This window comes from Amblyomma maculatum, chromosome 4, assembly GCF_055883805.1.
Source record: "Amblyomma maculatum isolate TAMU_Amacu chromosome 4, ASM5588380v1, whole genome shotgun sequence".
In the NCBI taxonomy this organism is placed as follows: domain Eukaryota; kingdom Metazoa; phylum Arthropoda; class Arachnida; order Ixodida; family Ixodidae; genus Amblyomma; species Amblyomma maculatum.
Genome location: NC_139347.1, coordinates 179,187,586 through 179,210,985, shown reverse-complemented (window position 1 = coordinate 179,210,985; position 23,400 = coordinate 179,187,586). Strand labels below are relative to the sequence as shown.

At 47.6% G+C, this 23,400-nt stretch overlaps 2 protein-coding genes and 6 non-coding genes across 8 annotated transcripts; all 8 read left to right on the top strand.

The window, feature by feature from the left end:
- The first annotated feature begins 3,902 nt into the window (after positions 1-3,902).
- On the top strand, positions 3,903-4,026 carry TRNAL-CAA (transfer RNA leucine (anticodon CAA)). The gene is made up of 2 exons: positions 3,903-3,940; positions 3,981-4,026. It is a non-coding gene; the product is annotated as a tRNA-Leu (tRNA).
- Positions 4,027-9,067: 5,041 nt separating this feature from the next.
- TRNAL-CAA (transfer RNA leucine (anticodon CAA)) lies at positions 9,068-9,191 on the top strand. The gene is made up of 2 exons: positions 9,068-9,105; positions 9,146-9,191. It is a non-coding gene; the product is annotated as a tRNA-Leu (tRNA).
- A 68-nt stretch (positions 9,192-9,259) lies between these two features.
- TRNAL-CAA (transfer RNA leucine (anticodon CAA)) lies at positions 9,260-9,383 on the top strand. The gene is made up of 2 exons: positions 9,260-9,297; positions 9,338-9,383. It is a non-coding gene; the product is annotated as a tRNA-Leu (tRNA).
- A 68-nt stretch (positions 9,384-9,451) lies between these two features.
- Positions 9,452-9,575, top strand: TRNAL-CAA (transfer RNA leucine (anticodon CAA)). Its single transcript has 2 exons — positions 9,452-9,489; positions 9,530-9,575. It is a non-coding gene; the product is annotated as a tRNA-Leu (tRNA).
- A 136-nt stretch (positions 9,576-9,711) lies between these two features.
- LOC146193609 (uncharacterized) lies at positions 9,712-11,059 on the top strand. Its single transcript, XM_084602802.1, has one exon. It carries the CDS (start codon positions 9,837-9,839, stop codon positions 10,974-10,976), a length of 1,140 nt encoding a protein of 379 aa, XP_084458928.1. The 5' UTR covers positions 9,712-9,836; the 3' UTR covers positions 10,977-11,059.
- A 391-nt stretch (positions 11,060-11,450) lies between these two features.
- TRNAL-CAA (transfer RNA leucine (anticodon CAA)) lies at positions 11,451-11,574 on the top strand. Its single transcript has 2 exons — positions 11,451-11,488; positions 11,529-11,574. It is a non-coding gene; the product is annotated as a tRNA-Leu (tRNA).
- A 4,014-nt stretch (positions 11,575-15,588) lies between these two features.
- Positions 15,589-16,619, top strand: LOC146193607 (uncharacterized). The gene has a single exon (XM_084602803.1). The coding sequence runs from the start codon at positions 15,611-15,613 to the stop codon at positions 16,553-16,555; it is 945 nt and encodes a 314-aa protein (XP_084458929.1). The 5' UTR covers positions 15,589-15,610; the 3' UTR covers positions 16,556-16,619.
- Positions 16,620-16,653: 34 nt separating this feature from the next.
- Positions 16,654-16,777, top strand: TRNAL-CAA (transfer RNA leucine (anticodon CAA)). Its single transcript has 2 exons — positions 16,654-16,691; positions 16,732-16,777. It is a non-coding gene; the product is annotated as a tRNA-Leu (tRNA).
- The last annotated feature ends 6,623 nt before the right edge of the window (positions 16,778-23,400 follow it).

The window sequence follows — 23,400 nt, the reverse complement described above, 5'->3', positions numbered from 1 at the left end:
GCCTTAATTGCCGCGAAACGTCCGCATGAGGAAATCGTCGAGGAGACTCAGCTGCCAGGCGGTGTTTGTGGTGAGCCGCCGCCGAAAACTTCTGGCATCCGAAGAGCCACGTTAAGACCGAAGCCGAACTTCTCGGCCGACACGCGGCAGGCGGGGAAACCGCCTCCGTAGTTTTTGTGGTGACCTGAAAGATTTGTGGGTCGGCTGCCTACCGACCAGCGTCACGAACCTTCTACAACCAAGTGGTGCGTGTGTTAGCAAAAATGAAACAATGGGCTTGGACTTCGTTTGAATGCACCCCGACATTCTGCTGGCAGGACATTACATGCATGCATACGCCGCTCTTTGTCAGAAGCGGAGGCCACGCAACCATGAAGGTAGGCACCATGCCGGTACTGGCCTCTCTCTAGTACATGACTCTCAAGCTTAATTCGCCGTTACACGTAGCTACTTTGAATGTTAGAGGACTGGGAGCGAGAAGGCGACAATGCCAGCTCAGTCGCCTCCTTGTGGATAATGATATAGATATAGCAGCTGTGCAAGAGTCAAAGATTGAGAGCCAAGAAAGCACTGACCGTAGGGTGGCTTCTTTTCAAACAATCTTTTATGTGTGTGTATGCCATTCTGTTGGTGTATCGTCTGGATGCCTTTTATTTATACGTAACACGCTGGGAGTAAGCGTAGAGTCCGTTTTTGCCTGTCCAAGTGGTCGGCTTTTGGTTACCGATTTTACTTACTCTAATTTATGCTGGCGTGTTGTGTGCGTGTATGCTCCCAATTCAGGGCGTGAGCGTGAATTGTTTTTTCAGTCTATTGAGTTGTGGTTGAAGGTCGACAAAATCTTGCTTGTACTTGGTGACTACAACTGTGTGTGCGCTGCTGTGGGCCGAGCGGCCAAGTGTAAACCTCGAAGAGACAGAAGCTCCGTGCTGTTGAATGCACTTGTGCATGAGTATAGCCTTGAGGATGTTGGTAGTGTGTTCTCCACTGGAAACCAGCCAGAGTTCACGCACTTTCAGCGAGATAGCCATGCCAGATTGGACAGGGTGTATGCCTCGGTAGATCTTGTTTCCCTATGTACTGCATATGAGGTCAAACCTGTGTCTTTCAGCGATCATTGTCTCGTGAGTGCAGTGTTTGGTCGCAAAGGAAGGAAATCGCGCTTTAACTGGTACGTATGGAAACTGAATGCCAAACTTCTTGCCGATGAAGAGTTCCATACTGAAGTTAAGACAGAGTTTGAAAATCGTCTTGCTATGCGACCAGTAAGTTTTGCAGCGGAATGGGACAGCTTCAAAGAGTGGGTCAAATTTAAAGCAATAGAAAAGAGTAGTAAGCTGCGGTACAAAGAGAAAGAAAAAGAAAAAGAACTGAATGAACAACTTGCTCTTTTTTTTTGAGCATGGAAAGTACTGTGCCAGGGCATTTCGCCAGTAAAATACGAGAGCTTAAAAGTGAGCTGGAAACAATCGACAGCGAAAGATACACAGCGGCTGTCATACGTGGAAGGGCTGAAAAACTTTGGGCTGGAGAAGTGCCGACAAAATGAGCCCTAGCAGACGAGAAAAGATACGCCTGCCAGAAAGAAATTAGGAGTATAAGGTATGGCGGCCATATCACAGAAGATGCTAAAGATATTCAGCATGCGTTAGCAGAGCACTTCGAAGAACTGCTTAGCGCTAAGCTTGAGACTGTAGGCGGCTTTCAAACAGACTTTCTAAGACTGATGCCTGCACTGGATGACGAAAGTAAAGCGCGCCTAGAAACACCGATAACGTTACAGGAGATAGAATCTGCAATAGATGACCTGTCACCTGGGAAAGCCCCTGGGCCCGATGGTCTGAGCGCTGCCTTCTTTAAAACGTTTCAGCACTATGCGGCTCAGTTTATGCTCGATGTAATCACTGAAGCTTACGAACGTAATGCTGTTCCATTGTCTTTCTCTACATCGCACATTGTTCTAATATCCAAGATCGAGGATCCGGAGAAACGACAGTTGGTGGGGCCATATCGACCGATAAGCCTCACCAATGTTGGCTACAAGGTGTACATGAAGGTTTTAGCAAAAAGACTGCAAAGCGTAATAAAGGAATTGGTTGCGTCTCATCAAACGTGCGGCATCAAGGGTCGATCCATTGCCACGAATATACATGTCGCAAGAACCGTACTAGAATGTGTTGATGCACTCGGTGGTCAGATAGCCATGATGCAGTTAGATTTGGCGAAAGCCTTTGACCGTGTTTCCCACGAAATTCTTTTTTCCATTTTGGAGCATTCTAACCTTGGAAAAGTCATAATGGAGGGTGTTAAAATGGCTTACGCGAACTGCACGACCCGTATTATAGTGAATGGTGAACTGACTGACAGCATCGCAGTACGTTCATCGGTAAGGCGGGGCTGCCCGCTCTCACCCTTGCTTTTTGCACTGTATTTAGAGCCACTTTGCTTGGCTATCATTGATAGCGATCGCATTTTAGGGTTTAAGCTGCAATCAGCACACGTGAAAATGCTAGCATATGCTGATGACATAGCAGTGTTTTGTGCAACTAGAAAGAGCATCTGTGAAGTTACGGGTGTCGTCCAAACATTTTGTGATCAAACCGGATGCAAGATCAATTGGGAGAAAAGCTCTGGGTTTTGGCACGGTGATTGGGACGTGACACCTGATTTCTTCTGTAAGCTGCGATGGTCTGCTCTCCCAACGCGATATCTAGGCGTGCCTTTAGATTGTTATCGAGATCCCAACGTGCACTGGATAGAAGAAACACCCAGGGCGAAAGAAAAAGCGGATGCGTGGCAAGGAAGGCAACTCTCAATGTTTTCGCGCGCTTCTATTTGCAATGTTTTTCTTATTTCGAGGCTGTGGTACCTCATGAATGTGTTGTGTGTCTCACGAACCTCAATTCAGAAAATGCACCGCGTTTTTGCTGTTTTTATTTGGGCATCCACATGGAAAAAAGCCGCCCGGACGAATTTGTTTATTTCTGTTAAAAGGAGCGGGCTTGGCCTTGTCCATTTGTTCTTGCGTCAAGTGGTTTCGCGATTTATATTCCTGCGTGATCAAAAAGATATCTTTCTAAGAACTGTGATGCAAGTGCGATTGCAGAGGCTGCTCCCTGAATGGATTGTGTCATGTGAAAGCATGCCTGGTACTGTGACTGACTACCTGCGCGAGGTTGTTTTTTCGTGCAAGTTGCTGGAAGTGCGGTTTTCTTTTGATTACCTTTTCAATGTTCCAAAAAAAAAGCTGTATAAAGATCTCATTGACGTGATGCTGCCGGTGCCTTTTTACCGGGCATTACACTGTGGAGGCCCAGGGCAGGACGTTTTGAAAAGAGTCAAAAAGATGCCCTTGAGGCCATCTGCTAAAACGTTCCTTTTCAAACTTCACTCTAATACGCTCCCTGTTAAAACCTGGCTGAATGAAAAAGGTATCTTCGTCCCATGGACAACGAATTGCCTGTTCTGAAAAAAACCGGAGACAATTGAACACGTCTTCTTACAGTGTTGGGATGCTGTCTTTGTATGGGACGTCCTCCAAAGGACAATTAAAAAGGAACTTCCCCTAACTCCGTACGGTATCAGATTCCTACCAGTGCAGAACGATGATGCACCTTATGATTTAATTATGCTTCTTGGCCTCCATAGTTTGTGGAAAACACGAATGCAGGTGCGTCACGCAGATATAAATACACGATCTGCGCGTGAAAACTTCATTGAAAGTGCGGTGTATATACGCGAATCTTTCAGGATGCAGCAGGATCCACCACAATGGCAATGTCTATTTGATGAGTTGGTGAACCTGAAAAGATTTTAGCCGCGTACGCGTTAGCTCAAGTGTAGTTGACGTGTTTTATCATGTGTATTTTGTTTTTGTGTTTCACGGCAATAAAGAAAAAAAAATCAGGATGGCCGAGTGGTCTAAGGCGCCAGACTCAAGGTTAAATGCCTTGCCTACTAGTATGTGGGCTAAACGAGATTTCTGGTCCACGGAGGTGGGCGTGGGTTCGAATCCCACTCCTGACACATTTTTTCCTTCGTATAGTTCGCGCATGCAGTATGGTGCTTCACTTGAAATCTCATGGTGGCAGTGTCAGGATGGCCGGGGAGATTCCACTTCCGGCCACCGAGCGTGACGGACGTGATTATCATGGGCTCCCAAGGAGCGGATTTAGCGGCCCAGATGGGCCGTGGTATCAGGAGCACGGAAAGGCCTACTAAGGATTATGAACTAGTTCTACCGCATCTGCCTACAGGTTCGAGTGTTTTACATACTGTTTTTTTTTGCATGGCGACATAAAAGCCAGGCCGTACCGGGTGGAGCACTTTCGAGACTCCCTCGCTCGTCTTTCACTGCTGCCGGAAGTGGTTGCCCTCGGGGCATACCAAATGAATCACGTGTGGGCGGTAACGTTTAAAGGTGAAGAGGCGAAAGCGAAGATTTTGGAAGCCCAAGCTATTGAAGTGAAGGAACACCGCTGCGTAGTCATTGACCCCTGTAACCAAGGCATCAGGCTGAAGCTTTTCTGGCTGCTTCATGGCCCCTGTAACCAAGGCATCAGGCTGAAGCTTTTCTGGCTGCTTCACGGCGTGCAAGACGATGATGTGCGAGCGGCGTTGGCAGCTTTTGGAAAAGTGACTGAAATTTCAAGAGACAAGTGGAAAGTACAAGGGTGTGTCGACAAGGCTTCAACGACACGAACGGTCAGGCTGAAGCTAAAAGTGGGCGTTACCACTGAGGACCTGCCGCATCAGCTTCGGGTCGCCGAGGACGTCGCACTCGTCCACGTCCCAGGCAGAGCCCCGCTTTGCCTCCGGTGCCGCGGGAAAGGTCATTTACGGCGTGAGTGTCGTGTGCCGCGCTGCGGGCTGTGTCGTCGCTACGGCCATGACGAGTCCCAGTGTGTGCGCACGTATGCCAACGTTGCAGGCCCCGTGCCGAGTGAAGTGGCAGGCGAGCACTTGATGGACGCATTGGACGCCGAGGAAGCGAGCAGTGGAATCACTGAGGAGGCAGAACAGAACGAGCAGTCCTCTGAGAAGACCCCTGCCCCTAAAGAACACTGTGAATCAGAGTTGATAGTTCCGTTGTCGAATGTCGCTGGGACCGAGACACCCTCGAAAGAAGACGGCAAAGCCAGTGCTGCACGCCCAGCTTCGGCTACGCAATACAGTGAGGAACAGGGGGACACTGAAGCTGAGATGCCAGCTGCTTCTACCTTGCCTGTGAAGCGTGTGCACGAAGACAGTGTCAACGAGGGATCAACCCAAGGAGGAGCGGAAAACGAACAGCCTCCACTGAAGGCGGCCCCCCTTCGCCGGGCGTCCTTCAAGCCAAGGCCAAACGTGCCCCCAGACCGGAGAACTGTGTCACCTGTGCCTCCGCCATAGCGGGGGTGCCCTTTCCGGTCGAGACGTTACAAGCCCGGTCCATGATCGGGAGCAGCGCTTGGAACGGACGGACTCGCCAAAAAGGAAGAATGGTCATCCCGTGCAACAGATCAACCGCAATGCTGTCTTTCTGCAAAAGCGATGTGAGTGATATATGTTTCGCGATTTATAATTTCTTGAGATGGCGACCAATTTAACCACTAGCTTGCGCGTAACCACGCTAAATGTGAGGGGGCTGTCAACGCGCCGGAGACAACTGCAGCTGAACCGCATTCTGCTGGAAAATGAAATTGATGTGCTAGCAGTTCAAGAGAGCAAAATGGAAAGCGAACAACAAACAGAGAAAATGGCTGAAATATATCGTTCTAGATATAGTGTTTGCGTTTGTCATGCGGTTGGAAGATCGGTGGGATGTGTCATTTTCATTCGAAATTGCATAGAGTGTGTGCAGTCTGTGTTCTCGTGTGAGAGTGGTCGGCTTTTGATATGTGATTTCAGTTTTTCTGGATTGGACTGGAGAGTGATCTGCGTTTATGCCCCGACTAGAACGTTTGAGCGCGAAGAGTTCTTTCACTATATGAAATCCTTCTTAATACATGAGAGGCGTGTTCTCCTGCTTGGAGACTTCAACTGTGTCTGTAGACCGGAAGATAGGACAACAGACCGTGTCCTTCGTGACAAGAGTGCAGAGTTACTTATTGACATTGTTATTGAGGCAGAGCTTGAAGATGCTGGCTGTATAATGACGCATGAAGGCCAAGCAAAGTTCACGCACTTTCAAGGTAGCTGTCATGCAAGGTGGGACCGAATATATGTTTCCATTGATTGTGTGCCCTTGTGCTCGGAATATCAAACACTTCCCATGAGCTTTAGTGACCACTCCCTCGTAATGATTACTCTAGGCATGAAAAGTAAGGCAACAATGTTCAATTGGGAGCTATGGAAATTTAATGAAAAACTGCTGCTGGATGAAGAGTTTACCACTAAAGTTAAAGAATATATTAAGCATATGTTACAAAATGACTCTAATTTTATACAAGCATGGGAGCAGTTTAAGTGCGAGATAAAGATAGCTGCTATTGACCGAGCATGCACTCTCCGACGTAAAGAAAGAGAACAAGAAAAAGAACTTTGTAGCACACTTGAATACATGCTTAGCATGGAGAGCGTTAAGCCTGGCTTGTTCGCCCAAGATATTAAAAAGATAAAAACCAAACTTGAGTTGATGGACGAAGAGAAGTATCGCGGTGCGGTGATAGGGCACGCAGCGTAAAATTGTGGCTTGGAGAGACGCCCACGAAACGGGCACTTAGTGATGAAAAAAGGTACGCAGTGTCAAAAGAGATAAATGAAATCTGCTATCAGAACGTAGTTACCTCGAAAAAAAAAAACGATTGAACGGGCGTTTGTAGAATTTTACAGGGAATTGTTTTACCTGAAAACACCGGACATTGAACGCTTCAGAAAAGACTTTCTGTCGCTGATGCCAAGAGTAGAAGACGAAGTGGCGCAGACACTTGAAGCAAGTATTACTTCTGAGGAAATTGAGGCCGCTATAGGGGAAATAAATTCCAGTAAGTCACCCGGACCAGATGGTCTTGGTGCTGCCATATACAAGGCCTTTCCAACTGAAATGGCTGTTTTACTGGAAAGAGTTATTAATGAATGCTACGAAAAGAACGTACCTCCTCCGTCTTTTCGAATGTCACACGTTGTATTAATCCCGAAAACAGATGACCATGTTAAGCTTCAGTCTGTAGCGTCTTACCGTCCTATAAGTCTAACGAATGTTGACTATAAAATTTACATGAAAGTATTAGGGCGACGACTCCAACGTGTAATTACTTCTCTTGTAGGCCCACATCAGACATGCGGTATAAAAGGAAGGACCATTTTTACTAACATACACGCAGCAAGGAGTGTACTAGAATGTTGTGACGTGATGCATGACCAGGTAGCCATGATGCAATTAGACCTCCACAAAGCATTTGATAAAGTGGTACATGAAATTTTGTTCTCTGTTTTAGAGTATGTCAATGCTGGTTCCGTGATTACAAAGGGCGTGAAAATGGTTTACGAGTGCTGTTCAGCGAGACTGGTCGTGAATAAGCAGTTAACTGATCGTATACCTGTTCAGTTGTCAGTAAGGCAGGGCTGTCCTCTGTCTCCCCCTTTGTTTACGCTTTATCTGGAGCCTTTCTGTCTAAGATTGCTTACAAGGCCAAACATACGCGGTTATAGATTTTTTCAAAGTGAAGTTCGGGTTTTGGCATACGCGGACGATATTGCGGTTTTTTGTACTGACCATGAGAGCGTGCAAGAAGTTGTAAAAGAAGCCACTGCTTTTTGCACTGCAAGTGGAAGTGAAATTAGTTGGGCAAAGTGTTTAGGATTTTGGCACGGAAACTGGCAATACGCGCCTGCATTATTCTCCAGTATGCAATGGACAACAACGCCAGGCAATTACCTTGGTGTGCCACTAAAGCATTACCGTGAAAGCAAGGAATGTTGGGCCGGTGAAGTTGAGCAAGTGAAAACCCAAACAAACAAATGGGGAGGACAGAACTTTTCTATGTTCGCAAGAGCTACCGTTTGCAATATGTTCCTAGTTGCAAAAATTTTTTACATGCTGCAAGTGTTATCTATGTCAAGAATCTCTGTTCAAAAACTGCATAGGGTATTTGCCACGTTTGTGTGGGCTTCAACATGGGAGCGTACCAGTCGATGCAATCTTTTTCATACGGTGCATAACGGTGGACTGGGCTTGTCACATTTATACTTAAAGCAGATTGTAACAAGGTTCTTTTTTTTGCGCGAACAAAGCGATGTTTTTCTTAGAACAGTAATCCAAGTGCGATTGCGGGATTCACTGCCGGAATATGTAGTTTCGACTATGTCTACAGGGCCAATGGCTCTAAGTGCTTTTCTTCGCGAAGTTGACGCGTCCTTCCAAATAGTGAAGGCGAGATTTTCGAATGATTAAATGTGTACTGTTACGCGAAAACGGCTGTACAAAGATTTATTGGAAACCTTTTTACCTGTGCCTCTTTATCGCGCTGTATATGCTTTGGGTCCGGAGCGGGATGTGTTGAAGAGAGTGAAAAGAATGCCCATCGGATCGTCCGCTAAATCTTTCTTTTTTCAATTGCATACCGGCACTCTTCCGGTGAAGCCATGGCTGGAAAGCAAAGGCCTTTTCGTGCCTTGGTCTGCTGACTGTTTAATTTGCAAAAAGCTGGAAACCATAGAGCATATTTTCCTTGAGTGTCACGATGCGGTTTTTTTGTGGGACGTGCTACAGCGTACTATTAAAAAGGACTTTCCAATAACGCCGTTTCGCATACGCTACCTTCCATGCGCCCAGCCAGGAGAAGTGCCCAGGTATTTATTAATGGTCTTGTGTATGCACAGCATATGGAGAACGCGGATGGATGTTCGCCATGAGCATGTTGTCGTACACCCAGCCCATCAATACTTTGTTGAAAGTGTAATGTACACGCGTGATGTTTTCGGAGGGCAATCTGAACCCCCAGATTGGCTGCCAGTCTTGAACAAGCTCATGTCACCTAATCCATTCTACCACAAGAAACCTGTAAGAAAGTGACTTGTGTTTTTAATTCCATGCGACTTTTCATCGTTCTTTGTAGTTGCCAAGTCGGTAATAAAGAAAAAAAAAGTCAGGATGGCCGAGTGGTCTAAGGCGCCAGACTCAAGGTTAAATGCCTTGCCTACTAGTATGTGGGCTAAACGAGATTTCTGGTCCACGGATGTGGGCGTGGGTTCGAATCCCACTTCTGACACATTTTTTTCCTTCGTATAGTTCGCGCATGCAGTACGGTGCTTCACTTGAAATCTCTCTGGTGGCAGTGTCAGGATGGCCGAGTGGTCTAAGGCGCCAGACTCAAGGTTAAATGCCTTGCTTACTAGTATGTGGGCTAAACGAGATTTCTGGTCCACGGATGTGGGCGTGGGTTCGAATCCCACTTCTGACACATTTTTTTCCTTCGTATAGTTCGCGCATGCAGTACGGTGCTTCACTTGAAATCTCTCTGGTGGCAGTGTCAGGATGGCCGAGTGGTCTAAGGCGCCAGACTCAAGGTTAAATGCCTTGCTTACTAGTATGTGGGCTAAACGAGATTTCTGGTCCACGGATGTGGGCGTGGGTTCGAAACCCACTTCTGACACATTTTTTTCCTTCGTATAGTTCGCGCATGCAGTACGGTGCTTCACTTGAAATCTCTCTGGTGGCAGTGTCAGGATTGAAATCTCTCTGGTGGCAGTGTCAGGATGGCCGAGTGGTCTTCTGTTCAGATAAAGACAGCGTTCGGGAAGTTGTTACCATTACGGGGAAATATTGCAAACAGACAGGCTGCCAAATTAATTGGGAAAAAAGCTCAGGCTTTTGGCACGGACAATGGGATAATAAACCCGAGTATTTCGCTTTCATGAAGTGGGCGGAATTACCTACAAAGTACCTTGGCGTGCCGCTTTGCTGTTATCGTGACACTGAGCGACAGTGGGCAGAGGAAACCAACCGAGTACGGGGAAAAGTGGAAGGATGGCAAGGAAGGGATTTATCTATGTTCGCGCGGGCTAGCATCTGTAATGTTTTCTTGCTTTCCAAAATATGCTATATAATGAATGTCTTATCTATGTCACGGGTCCATGTACAAAAAGTGCATCGCATTTTTTCTGTGTTTATTTGGTCCTCCACATGGGAAAGAATGAGCCGCACAAATTTGTTTCGGCCTGTTAGATACGGAGGCCTTGGTCTCGTTCATTTGTTTTTACGCCAGATAGTATCTCGGTTTCTATATCTTCGAGACCAGCAAGACCCGTTTTTGCGAACTGTTTTACAAATAAGAATGTGCAATATGCTACCACAATTCATTGTCACGTCATTTTTAGATCCCTGTACCACGGTCTCTGGTTACTTACGTGAGGTTGTTCTTGCATTCAGAATGCTGAGTGTCCGATTTTCAATGGAATATCTTTCTTCAGTTTCAAGGCGCAAACTGTATACAGACCTTATAGACATTATGCTACCTGTGCCTGTGTACCGTTCTGTATACTATGGAGGCCCAGGACAGGACGTCTTGAAGAGAGTAAAGAGGATGCCAGTTAAGCCTACGACAAAGTCGTTTTTCTTCAAATTACATACCGGGACGCTTCCAGTCAAAGTTTGGCTGAAAAAAAAAGGAATATTTGTCCCGTGGACAACCAATTGCCTCCTCTGCAAGAAACCCGAAACAATTGAGCATGTCTTTATAGACTGCTGGGACCCGATATTTCATTGGGATGTTCTTCAAAGAACAATAAAAAAAGAACTCCCAATAGATCCCTACGGTATACGCTTCCTGCCAGTTGAAAATCAAGAAACCCCATACGATATGATAATGCTCCTTAGCCTCCATAGTATATGGAAGACTAGAATGCAAGTGCGTCATGCGGACGTCAATACGCGACCTGTTAGAGAAAATTTCGTGGAGAGCGTGGCGTATATCCGAGATGTGTACAAAAGCGAGCCTGATCCACCGGAATGGATGAATATACTTGACCAGTTGGTTGGCATCAAGCAATTTTAAATCACATGTGTCAGCCGAAGGATTGGCGACTCTTTTATCATTGATTTTGTGTTTTGTACTTGTCATAAGCCTGGTAATAAAAAAAAAAAAAAAAGGATGGCCGAGTGGTCTAAGGCGCCAGACTCAAGGTTAAATGCCTTGCCTACTAGTATGTGGGCTAAACGAGATTTCTTGTCCACGGATGTGGGCGTGGGTTCGAATCCCACTTCTGACACATTTTTTTCCTTCGTATAGTTCGCGCATGCAGTACGGTGCTTCACTTGAAATCTCTCTGGTGGCAGTGTCAGGATGGCCGAGTGGTCTAAGGCGCCAGACTCAAGGTTAAATGCCTTGCCTACTAGTATGTGGGCTAAACGAGATTTCTGGTCCACGGATGTGGGCGTGGGTTCGAATCTCACTTCAGACACATTTTTTTCCTTCGTATAGTTCGCGCATGCAGTACGGTGCTTCACTTGAAATCTCTCTGGTGGCAGTGTCAGGATGGCCGAGTGGTCTAAGGCGCCAGACTCAAGGTTAAATGTCTTGCCTACTAGTATGTGGGCTAAACGAGATTTCTGGTCCACGGATGTGGGCGTGGGTTCGAATCCCACTTCTGACACATTTTTTTCCTTCGTATAGTTCGCGCATGCAGTACGGTGCTTCACTTGAAATCTCTCTGGTGGCAGTGTCAGGATGGCCGAATTTCTGCTTCCGGCCACGCCAGTGAACGGACGCAGGATGCAGGGCTCCTCAGGAGCGGCTTCAGCGGCCATGTCAGGCCGCGGTAACAGGACTGCTGAACAGGATGGTACTTATCAAGTTGTTTTGCCTGCACTGCCAACAGGTCGGTTTGTTTTGAATACGGTTTTTTTGCACGCCGATATCAGGGCCCGCCCTTACCGGGTGGAAGATTTCCGCGACGCGTTGGCACAGCATTCGCTGATCCCCGATGTTGTTGCGATGGGGGCGTATCGGATGAGCCACGTCTGGGCTGTCACTCTCAAGGATCCTGAAGCGGTGACCAAGCTTGTTAGTGTCGGTGAGTTGTGTGTGAAAAACAGTCGCTGCTTGGTAATTGACCCGGCCAACCAGGACGTGCGACTGAAACTTCACTGGCTTTTACACAACGTGCCAGACGAGGATGTGCGTGCTGCCTTTACGCCGTATGGAAAGGTGTTGGAAGTTATAAGGGAGCGCTGGCGTGTGAAAGGTATGGTAGAAAAAGGCTCAACTACTAGACTTGTCACGCTTAAGTTGAAAGCTGGCGTGAAGCTGGATGACCTGCCACATCAGTTGAACGTTAGCGGTGAGCTGGCGCTCGTTGTTGTGCCAGGCAGACCTCCCTTGTGCCTACGCTGTCGGAGCACGGGTCACATCCGCAAGGAGTGCCGGGTTCCTCGCTGCGGAACCTGTCGACGGTTCGGTCATGAAGACAGCCAGTGTGCACGTACCTACGCAAGCATTGCCGGACCTGGGACCAGCGAGGACACGTCCGAGTTGATAATGGATGAGGTGGATGCGGAGGAGGCAGCCGACATTCGAGGACAGTCAACGAAACAGGACGCGCCTTCCATGACGGTTTTAACTAAGCATAAGGTGACGGTCTCAAGTGAAAAGAACGAAACTCGGCACGTCTCGCACGTTCCATCGCAGGACAACAGGACCACGAAAGCGCTTCAAAGGAAGCGTCAGAGGACGTAATCAAGTTTTCTGACGCTGAGGAGCATCTGAGTACTGAGCCTCCTTGCACTGATGCCATGGAAGTTGGGCTGGAGACAGCGGCCTTAATTGCCTCAAAACGTCCACACGAGGAAAGCTTCGAGGAGACTCAGCTGCCAGGCGGCGTTTGTGGTGAGCCGCCGCCGAAAACTGCGGGCATCCGAAGATCGACTTTGAGACCGAAGCCGAACTTCTCTGCCGACACGCGGCAGGCGGGGAAACCGCCTCCGTAGGTTTTGTGGTGTCCTGAACGATTTGTGGGTCGGCTGCCTACCGACCAGCGTCAGGAACATTCTGCAACCAAGCGGGGCGTGTGTGGAAAAAAAAAATGAAAAACGGTGCTTGGACTTCGTTTGAATGCAGCCCGACGTTCTGCTGGGAGGACAATACGTGCACACATATGCCGCTCTTCTTCAGAAGCGGAGGCCATGCAACCATGAAGGTAGGCACCATGCGGGTACGGGCGGCCTTTCTAACACATGACTCTCAAGCTTAATTCGGCGTTACACGTAGCTACTTTGAATGTCAGAGGGCTGGGAGCGAGAAGGCGACAATGCCAGCTCAGTCGCCTCCTTGTGGATAATGATATAGATATAGCAGCTGTGCAAGAGTCAAAGATTGAGAGCCAAGAAAGCACTGACCGTATGGTGGCTTCTTTTCAAACAAACTTTTATGTGTGTGTATGCCATTCTGTTGGTGTGTCGGGTGGATGCCTTTTATTTATACGTAACACGCTGGGAGTAAGTGTAGATTTCGTTTTTGCCTGTCCAAGTGGTCGGCTTTTGGTTACTGATTTTACCTACTGTAATTTATGCTGGCGTGTTATGTGTGTGTATGCTCCCAATTCAGAAAGCGAACGTGAATCGTTTTTTGAGTCTATTGAATTGTGGTTGAAGGTCGACAAAATCTTGCTTGTACTTGGCGATTACAACTGTGTGTGCGCAGCTGTGGACCGAGCGGCGAAGTGCAAACCTCGAAGAGACAGAAGCTCCGAGCGGTTGAATGCACTTGTGCATGAATACGGCCTTGAGGATGTTGGTAGTGTGTTCTCCACTGGAAACCAACCAGAGTTCACGCACTTTCAGCGAGATAGCCATGCTTGATTGGACAGGGTGTATGCCTCGGTTGATCTTGTTGCCCTATGTGCTGCATATGAGGTGAAACCTGTGTCTTTCAGCGATCATTGTCTCGTGAGTGCAGTGTTCGGTAGGGCAGGAAAGAAATCGCGCTTTAACTGGTACCTATGGAAACTGAATGCCAAACTTCTCGCCGATGAAGAGTTCCGTACGGAAGTTAAGACCCAGTTTGAAGATCGTCTGGCTATGCGACCAGTAAGTTTTGCAACGGAATGGGACAGCTTCAAAGAGTGGGTGAAATTGAAAGCCATAGAAAAGAGCAGTAAGGTGCGGCATAAAGAGAAAGAAAAAGAAAAAGAACTGAATGAACAACTTCAGTTTTTTTTGAGCATGGAAAGTACTGTGCCAGGGCATTTCGCCAGTAAAATACGAGAGATTAAACGTGAGCTGTAAACAATCGACAGCGAAAGATACACAGCGGCTGTCATACGTGCAAGGGCTGAAAAACTTTGGGCTGGAGAAGTGCCGACAAAACGAGCCCTAGCAGACGAAAAAAGATACGCCTGCCAGAAAGAAATAAGGAGTATAAGGTATGCCGGCCATATCACTGAAGATGCTAAAGATATTCAGCGTGCGGTAGCAGAGCACTTCGAAGAACTGCTTAGCGCTAAGCTTGAGACTGTAGGCGGCTTTCAAACAGATTTCCTAAGACTGATGCCTGCACTGGATGACGAAAGTAAAGCGCGCCTAGAAACACCGATAACGTTGCAGGAGATAGAATCTGCAATAGATGACCTGACACCTGGGAAAGCACCTGGGCCGGATGGTCTAAGCGCTGCCTTCTTTAAAACCTTTCAGCAGTATGCGGCTCAGTTTATGCTCGATGTAATCACTGAAGCTTATGAACGTAATACTGTTCCATTGTCTTTCGCTACATCGCACATTGTGCTAATACCCAAGACAGATGATCCAGAGAAACGACTGTTGGTGGGGTCATATCGACCGATTAGCCTCACCAATGTTGACTACAAGGTGTATATGAAGGTTTTAGCAAAAAGACTGCAAAGCATAATAAAAAAACTGGTTGGGTCTCATCAAACGTGCGGCATCAAGGGTCGATCCATTGCCACGAATATACATGTCGCAAGAACCGTACTAGAATGTGTTGATGCACTCGGTGGTCAGATAGCCATGATGCAATTAGATTTGGCGAAAGCCTTTGACCGTGTTTCTCACGAAATTCTTTTTTCCATTTTGGAGCATTCTAACCTTGGAAAAGTCATAGTGGGGGGTGTTAAAATGGCTTACGCGAACTGCACGACCCGTATTATAGTGAATGGTGAACTGACTGACAGCATCGCAGTACGTTCATCGGTAAGGCAGGGCTGCCCGCTCTCACCCCTGCTTTTTGCACTGTATTTAGAGCCACTTTGCTTGGCTATCATTGATAGCGATCGCATTTTAGGGTTCGAGCTGCAATCAGCACACGTGAAGATGCTAGCATATGCTGATGACATAGCAGTGTTTTGTGCAACTAGAAAGAGCATCTGTGAAGTTACGGGTGTCGTCCAAACATTTTGTGATCAAACCGGATGTAAGATCAATTGGGAGAAAAGCTCTGGGTTTTGGCACGGTGATTGGGACGTGACACCTGATTTCTTCTGTAAGCTGCGGTGGTCTGTTCTCCCAACGCGATATCTAGGCGTGCCTTTAGATTGTTATCGAGATCCCAACGTGCACTGGATGGAAGAAACATCCAGAGCGAAAGAAAAAGCGGATGCGTGGCAAGGAAGGCAACTCTCAATGTTTTCGCGCGCTTCTATTTGCAATGTTTTTCTTATTTCGAGGCTGTGGTACCTCATGAATGTGTTGTGTGTCTCACGGACCTCAATTCAGAAAATGCACCGCGTTTTTGCTGTTTTTATTTGGGCATCCACATGGGAAAAAACCGCCCGGACGAATTTGTTTATTTCTGTTAAAAGGGGCGGGCTTGGCCTTGCCCATTTGTTCTTGCGTCAAGTGGTTTCGCGATTTATATTCCTGCGTGATCAAAAAGATACCTTTCTGAGAACTGTGATGCAAGTGCGATTGCAGAGGCTGCTCCCTGAATGGATTGTGTCATGTGAAAGCATGCCTGGTACTGTGACTGGCTACCTGCGCGAGGTTGTTTTTTCGTGCAAGTTGCTGGAAGTGCGGTTTTCTTTTGATTACCTTTTCAATGTTCCCAGAAAAAAACTGTATAAAGATCTCATTGACGTGATGCTGCCGGTGCCTTTTTACCGGCCATTACACTGTGGAGGCCCAGGGCAGGACGTTTTGAAAAGAGTCAAGAAGATGCCCGTGAGGCCATCTGCTAAAACGTTCCTATTCAAACTTCACTCTAATACGCTCCCTGTTAAAACCTGGCTGAATGAAAAAGGTATCTTCGTCCCATGGACAACAAATTGCCTGTTGTGCAAAAAACCGGAGACAATTGAACACGTCTTCTTACAGTGTTGGGATGCTGTCTTTCTATGGGACGTCCTCCAAAGGACAATTAAAAAGGAACTTCCCCTAACTCCGTACGGTATCAGATTCCTTCCAGTGCAGAACGATGATGCACCTTACGATTTAATTATGCTTCTTGGCCTCCATAGTCTGTGGAAAACACGAATGCAGGTGCGTCACGCAGATATAAATACACGATCTGCGCGTGAAAACTTCATTGAAAGTGCGGTGTATATACGCGAAACTTTCAGGATGCAGCAGGATCCACCACAATGGCAATGTCTATTTGATGAGTTGGTGAACCTGAAAAGATTTTAGCCGCGTACGCGTTAGCTCAAGTGTAGTTGACGTGTTTTATCATGTGTATTTTTGTTTTGTGTTTCACGGCAATAAAGAAAAAAAAAAAAAAAAAAAGTGTCAGGATGGCCGAGTGGTCTAAGGCGCCAGACTCAAGGTTAAATGCCTTGTCGACTAGTATGTGGGCTAAACGAGATTTCTGGTCCACGGATGTGAGCGTGGGTTCGAATCCCACTTCTGACACATTTTTTTCCTTCGTATAGTTCGAGCATGCAGTACGGTGCTTCACTTCAAAATCTCTCTGGTGGGAGTGTCATGATGGCCGAGCGATTCTGCTTCCGGCCACGCCAGTGAATGGACGCAGGATGCAGGGCTCCTCAGGAGCGGCTTCAGCGGCCATGTCAAGCCGCGGTAACAGGATGTCTGAACAGGACAATACTTACCAGGTTGTTTTGCCTGCACTGCCAACAGGTCGGTTTGTTTTGAATACCGTTTTTTTGCACGCCCATATCAGGGCCCGCCCGTACCGGGTGGAGGATTTCCGGGATGCGTTAGCGCAGCACTCGCTAATACCAGATGTTATCGCAATGAGGGCGTATCGGATGAGCCACGTCTGGGCCGTCACTCTCAAGGATGCTGAAGCAGTGACCAAGCTTGTTAGTGTAGGCGAGTTGTGTGTGAAAAACGGTCGCTGCTTGGTGATAGACCCGGCGAACCAGGACGTGTGGCTGAAACTTCACTGGCTGCTACACATCGTGCCAGACGAGGATGTTCGTGCTGCCTTTGCGCCGTACGGAAAGGTATCCGAAGTTACAAGGGAGCGCTGGCGAGTTAAAGGTATGTTAGAAAAGGGCTCAACTACTAGACTCGTCACTCTGAAGCTGAAAGCTGGCATGAAGCTCGACGACCTGCCGCATCAGCTGAATGTTAGCGGTGAGCTGGCGCTCGTTATTGTGCCAGGCAGACCCCCGTTGTGCCTACGCTGCCGGAGTACGGGTCACATCCGCAAAGAGTGCCGGGTTCCTCGCTGCGGAACGTGTCGACGATTCGGGCATGAAGACAGCCAGTTGCACGTACCTACGCTAGCATTGCCGGACCTGGGACCAGAGAAGACTCGTCGGAGTTAATTATGGACGAGGTGGATGCGGTGGAGGCTCCTGACATTAGAGGTCAGTCAACAAAACAGGATGCGCCTTCCATGACTGTTTTAACAAAGCATAAGGTGACCGTGGCCAGTCAAGAGAATGAAACTCGGCAAGCCTTGCAAGATCCGTCACAGGACCATGAAGGCGCGTCAAAGGAAGCATCAGAAGATGTAATCAATTTTTCTGACGCTGAGCAGCATCTCAGCACTGAGCCTCCCTGTACTGATGCCATGGAGATTGGGCCGGAGACAGCAGCCTTTATTGCCGCGAAACGTCCACACGAGGAAAGCGTCGAGGGGACCCAGCTGCCAGGCGGTGTTTGTGGTGAGCCGCTGCCGAAAACTTCGGGCATCCGAAGAGCAACGTTAAGACCGAAGCCGAACTTCTCGGCCGACACGCGGCAGGCGGGGAAACCGCCTCCGTAGTTTTTGTGGTGTCCTCAACGATTTGTGGGTCGGCTGTCTACCGACCAGCGTCAGGAACATTCTGCAACCAAGCGGGGCGTGTGGAAAAAAAAATGACAGATGGTGCTCGGACTTCGCTTGAATGCAGCCCGACGTTCTGCTGGGAGGACAATATATGAACACATATGCCACTGTTCTTCAGAAGCGGACGCCACGCAAAGATGAAGGTAGGCACCATGCGCGTACGGGCGTCCCTTTCTAACATATGACTCTGAAGCTTAATTCGGCGTTACACGTAGCTACTTTGAATGTCAGAGGGCTGGGAGCGAGAAGGCGACAATGACAGCTCAGTCGCCTCCTTGTGGATAATGATATAGAAATAGCAGCTGTGCAAGAATCAAAGATTGAGAGCCAAGAAAGCACTGACCGTATGGTGGCTTCTTTTCAAACAAACTTTTATGTGTGTGTATGCCATTCTGTTGGTGTATCGTGTGGATGCCTTTTATTTATACGTAACACGCTGGGAGTAAACGTGGAGTCTGTTTTTGAATGTCCACGTGGTCGGCTTTTGTTTACTGATTTTACCTAATCTAATTTATGCTGGCGTGTTGTGTGTGTGTGTGTTCCCAATTCAGAATGCAAGCGTGAATTGTATTTTGAGTCTATTGAAGTGTGGTTGAAGGTCGACAAAATCTTACTTGTACTAGGTGACTGCAACTGTGTGTGCGCAGCTGTGGAACGAGCGGCGAGGTGTAAACCTCGAAGAGACAGAAGCTCCAAGCTGTTGAATGCACTTGTGCATGAATACGGCCTTGAGGATGTTGGTAGTGTGTTCTCCACTGGAAACCAACCAGTGTTCACGCACTTTCAGCGAGATAGCCATGCTAGATTGACAGGGTGTATGCCTCGGTTGATCTTGTTTCCCTATGTGCTGCATATGAGGTCAAACCTGTGTCTTTCAGTGATCATTGTCTCGTGGGTGCAGTGTTTGGTAGGAAAGGAAAGATATCACGCTTTAACTGGCACCTATAGAAACTGAATGCCAAGCTTCTCGCCGATGAAGTGTTCCTTACGGAAGTTAAGACCGAGTTTGAAAATCGTCTGGCTATGCAACCAGTTAGTTTGGCAGCTCAATGGGACAGCTTCAAAGAGTGGGTCAAATCGAAAGCCATAGAAAAGAGCAGTAAGGTGCGATATAAAGAGAAAGAAAAAGAACTGAATGAACAACGAGTTTCTGTTTAGCATGGAAAGTACTGTGCCAGGGCATTTCGCCACTAAAATACGAGAGCTTAAAAGTGAGCTGGAAACAATCGACAGCGAAAGATACACAGCGGCTGTTATACGTTCAAAGGCTGAAAAGCTTCAGGCTGGAGAAGTGCCGACAAAACGAGCGCCGGCAGACGAGAAAAGATACGCCTGTCAGAAAGAAATTAGGAGTATAAGGTATGGCGGCCATATCACTGAGGATGCTGAAGATATTCAGCGTGCGGTAGCAGAGCACTTCGAATTGCTTCGCGCTAAGCTTGAGACTGTAAGCGGCTTTCAAACAGATTTTCTAAGACTGATGCCTGCACTGGATGACGAAAGTAAAACGCGCCTAGAAACACCAATAATGTTGGCCGAGTAGTCTAAGGCGCAGATTCAAGGTTTAGTACCTTACTCGCTATGCGAGCTAACCGAGGCTTCCGATCCACGTATGTGGGCGAGGGTTCGAACCCCACTTCTGACTCAATTTTTGCCGCACTTCGAGAACACAATGTAATGCAGCAACTAAAATCAGGATAGAGCAGTGTCAGGATGGCCGAGCAGTGGATTCGACTTCCGGCCACCGAGCGTGACGGTCGGGCGTATCATTAGCTCCCACGGGGCAGTTTCAGCAGCCCAGTCAGGCCGCGTTACCAGGGATGAAGTTACTCAGGATATGTTCTTTTGCCTCCCCTGCCAACTGGGTACGTTGTCGAGAATACTGTTTTCTTGTATGCTGATGTTTTGGGCACCCACACCGCGTCGAAGATTTTAGAGAGCCACTTTTTCAGCGGGTACCGTCCACCGAAGTACTTGCGCTCGGCGCGTATCAAATGAATCACGTATGGGCAGTAACCTGCAAAAGTTCTGAAGGCGTTAAGAAGCTACTTTAAAAACCAACGTTGACTGTCAAGGGGCGTAAATGTTTGTGAATTGATCCAAACCAATAAGATATGAGAGTCATGCTGCATTGAATGCTGTTTCATGTCCGTAAAGATAATGTGCGGGAAGCCCTAGCTCCTTATGGACGGGTGGTTGAGATGGGAGTGGACAAATGACAAGTTGACGGCTACTGTCAGCAAAACATAATGACTTGTTCCGTGGGGCCTAGGATGAAGCGGGAATATCCCGTGATGATGATGATCATCATCATCATGAGCCTGACTATACCCACTGCATTGCGAAGGCCTATCCCATATTTCTCTAATTAACCTGGTTCTGTGCTAGCTGCATCCACTTGACCCCTGCAACTTCTTAACCTCATCCGCCCACCTAACTTTCTGCCGTCCCCTGCTACGCTTTCCTTCCCTTGCAATCCAGTTTGTTACCTTAAGCGACCATCGGTTATCCTCTCTTCGCCCTACATGTCCTGCCCATGCCCATTTCTTCTTCTTAATTTCCGCTAGAATGTCTGTAACTTGCGTTATTTCTCTGACCCACTCTTTGCACGCTTCCAATCTCTTAATGTTACCCCTACAATTTTTGATTCCATAGCCCTCTGGGTTGTCCTCAACTTAAATATAACTCTATTGGTTAGCCACCACGTTTCATCCCCAAGTACAGGCAAGATGCAAGTGTTGTATACTTTCCCCTTGAGCGATACCGGTAAGCTGCTAGTCATAATCAGCGAGTGCTTGCCAAATGCGCTCCATCCCAATCTTATTCTTATTTCGTTTTCATAGTCCGGATCTGCGGTTACTACCTGTCCTAAGTAGACATATTCGCCTACTACATCCAGTACTTCGCTACCTAAAGTAAACTGCTGTTCCTTCCCGAGGCTGTTGAACATTATCTTAGTCTTATGCATATTCATTTTCAAGCCTACCTTTCTACTTTTCATGTCTAGGTCAACAATCATTACTTGCAGTTCATCCTCCGAGTTGCTTAGCAAGGCAATGTCATCAGCAAATCGGAGATTACTGAGCTTCATGATTCTTAAGTTATTGTGCTCTGCAAACTCAACTAGTAACTCCCCCCTGCTATTCCTAGAACCAATGCCATAGTCACCTACCTCCTGGTCTCCTGCCTGCTTTTTCCCTACCTTGGCATTGAAGTCGCCCAATTAGTACAGTATACTGCGTCTTTACTTTTCGCATTGCCGATTCCACATCTTCGTAGAAGCTTTCAACTGCCTAGTCATCATAACTATATGTAGGTGCATAAGCCTGTACAACCTTCAGTTTATACCACTTATTAAGCCTAATTACGATTATTGCCACCCTCTCATAAATAGTATAGAATTAATCTATATTACCCGCTATATACTTATTGGCAAGGAAACCTACTCCTAGTTGTTGCCTCTCTGGTAAGCCTCGATAACACAGTACATGCCCATCCTTCAGTGCAGTAAATGCCTCATTCGGCCTCCGAACCTCACTAACTTTGACATCCCATTTCATACCCTCTAGTTCCTCTAACAGCACTGCTAAGCTAGCTTCACTAGCTAGGGTTCTAACGTTTGACGTTGCCAGGGCCAGTTTCCAATGGCGGCCTGTCCAGCGGAGCCAGAAGTTCTTAGCACCCCCTGCTGCGTCACAGGTCTGAGTGCCGCCGTGGTCAGTTGTTCCGCAGCCGCTGGTGACTGAGGGCCGGGGTTTTATGGAGCTTATCATGAAAGGCTGCTGCCAATTACTGCACAAGGGTGGCCAACTCTTGTTCTGGTGAGGGACTGCGTTGCCGGAGGTGTCACCGGCATTAGGTCGCACCCCAAACCTGTTTATGCAATTCCATCGACACGCGGATTTTTTTTTTTTTAAATCCGGTGGAGAATTGCGCGGCACCGGGATTTGAACCCCGGTCCTCTTGCATGTGAGGCGGATGTGCTACCGCTACGTCCCGGCTGATGATATCCCTCACCAAATACGAGTAGGGAGGGAACAAGCGCGTGTTGTGGTTTCTAGTTGAGCACCTCAGTGTCAACAACTCGGCCATATTAGACGTGAGTGTCATGCTTAAAAGTGTGATATGTTCAAACGTTTTGGACATGTGACTGAACGCTGCACCAAAACGTATGCTCGCGTTGCAATAATTGCAAGCGAAAAACTTGAACTAATCATGGACGAGGCAGAAGCGGAGGAAAGCATAGCACCTGTCAGAAATGCGGAACGCTCAGCCGGCGGCGTCAAAGCAAGACCTGAAGAGGCTCCAAAAAAGGAAACAGCATAACTTGCGGCGCCGACTGAGAGTAAAAGTGTACTAAAGGTGGCTACTGGACCACTTGAAGTCAGCCTAGAAGAAGCAAACAGTAACAGTAACTATAAAGCAAAAGAAGATTTCATGGACGTCGTGGGAGCTAGCGAGAACAGTATAGCAGGGAATAGACCGCACGGCGATGTCGAGCTGGAACCAAAAATCCAAGAGCCTCCTTGAAAACCACAACGCGCCAAAAGAGGAAGGCTTTCCGTGATGTCTGATGTTGGGGAGGGTATAAAGGGGGCGGGTAATTTGCCCACTTGACACCATGCAGGACCCGGGTTGTGCCCCTGGACAGCGGAAGGCTACACGCCGATAGCACCGTTAACGACATGTCTTGGTGAGATCAGCAGACTATTATTCACACCTTTAAAACGGCTCAACAAGCAGCAATTCGTTTTGCCACGATTAATGTGCGCGGCCTTGCCTCTAGGCGGAGGCTGTACCAGCTAAACAGATTTTTCGATGAGCAAGAGTTAGATGTCATAGCTGTTCAGAAAACCAAAGCGGAAAGTGAAGAAGGCGCTGACAAAATGGTGCTTCCTTTTGCTCATTGTTTAATGCGTGTGTATCACATTCAGTTGGTTTGTCGGGTGGTTGTGCACTCTTTATCAGAAAGGCATTGAACGCAGTTGTATACATGAGGTGAGCAGTAGCCCTTCTGGTCAGTTTGCGGTGTGTGATATGTCGCTCATGAATACCGAATCGCGGATAATTAACTTGTATGCTCCGAACCGTGAAAGGGAACGGAAAACGCTATTCGAAGAAATAGGCACCTATATCAAATGTAACAAGCTTATCGTTTTTACTGGACGATTTCAATTGTGTGTGTGCCGCGGAAGATAGTGTAGGTTACTATCGATATAGCCAAAGTGCTGCC

What these genes read in the sequence shown, in the direction of transcription:
- LOC146193609 (XM_084602802.1), top strand. Translation starts at nt 9,837, where the DNA reads ATGAAGTGGGCGGAATTACCTACAAAGTACCTTGGCGTGCCGCTTTGC.
- LOC146193607 (XM_084602803.1), top strand. Translation starts at nt 15,611, where the DNA reads ATGAATGTGTTGTGTGTCTCACGGACCTCAATTCAGAAAATGCACCGC.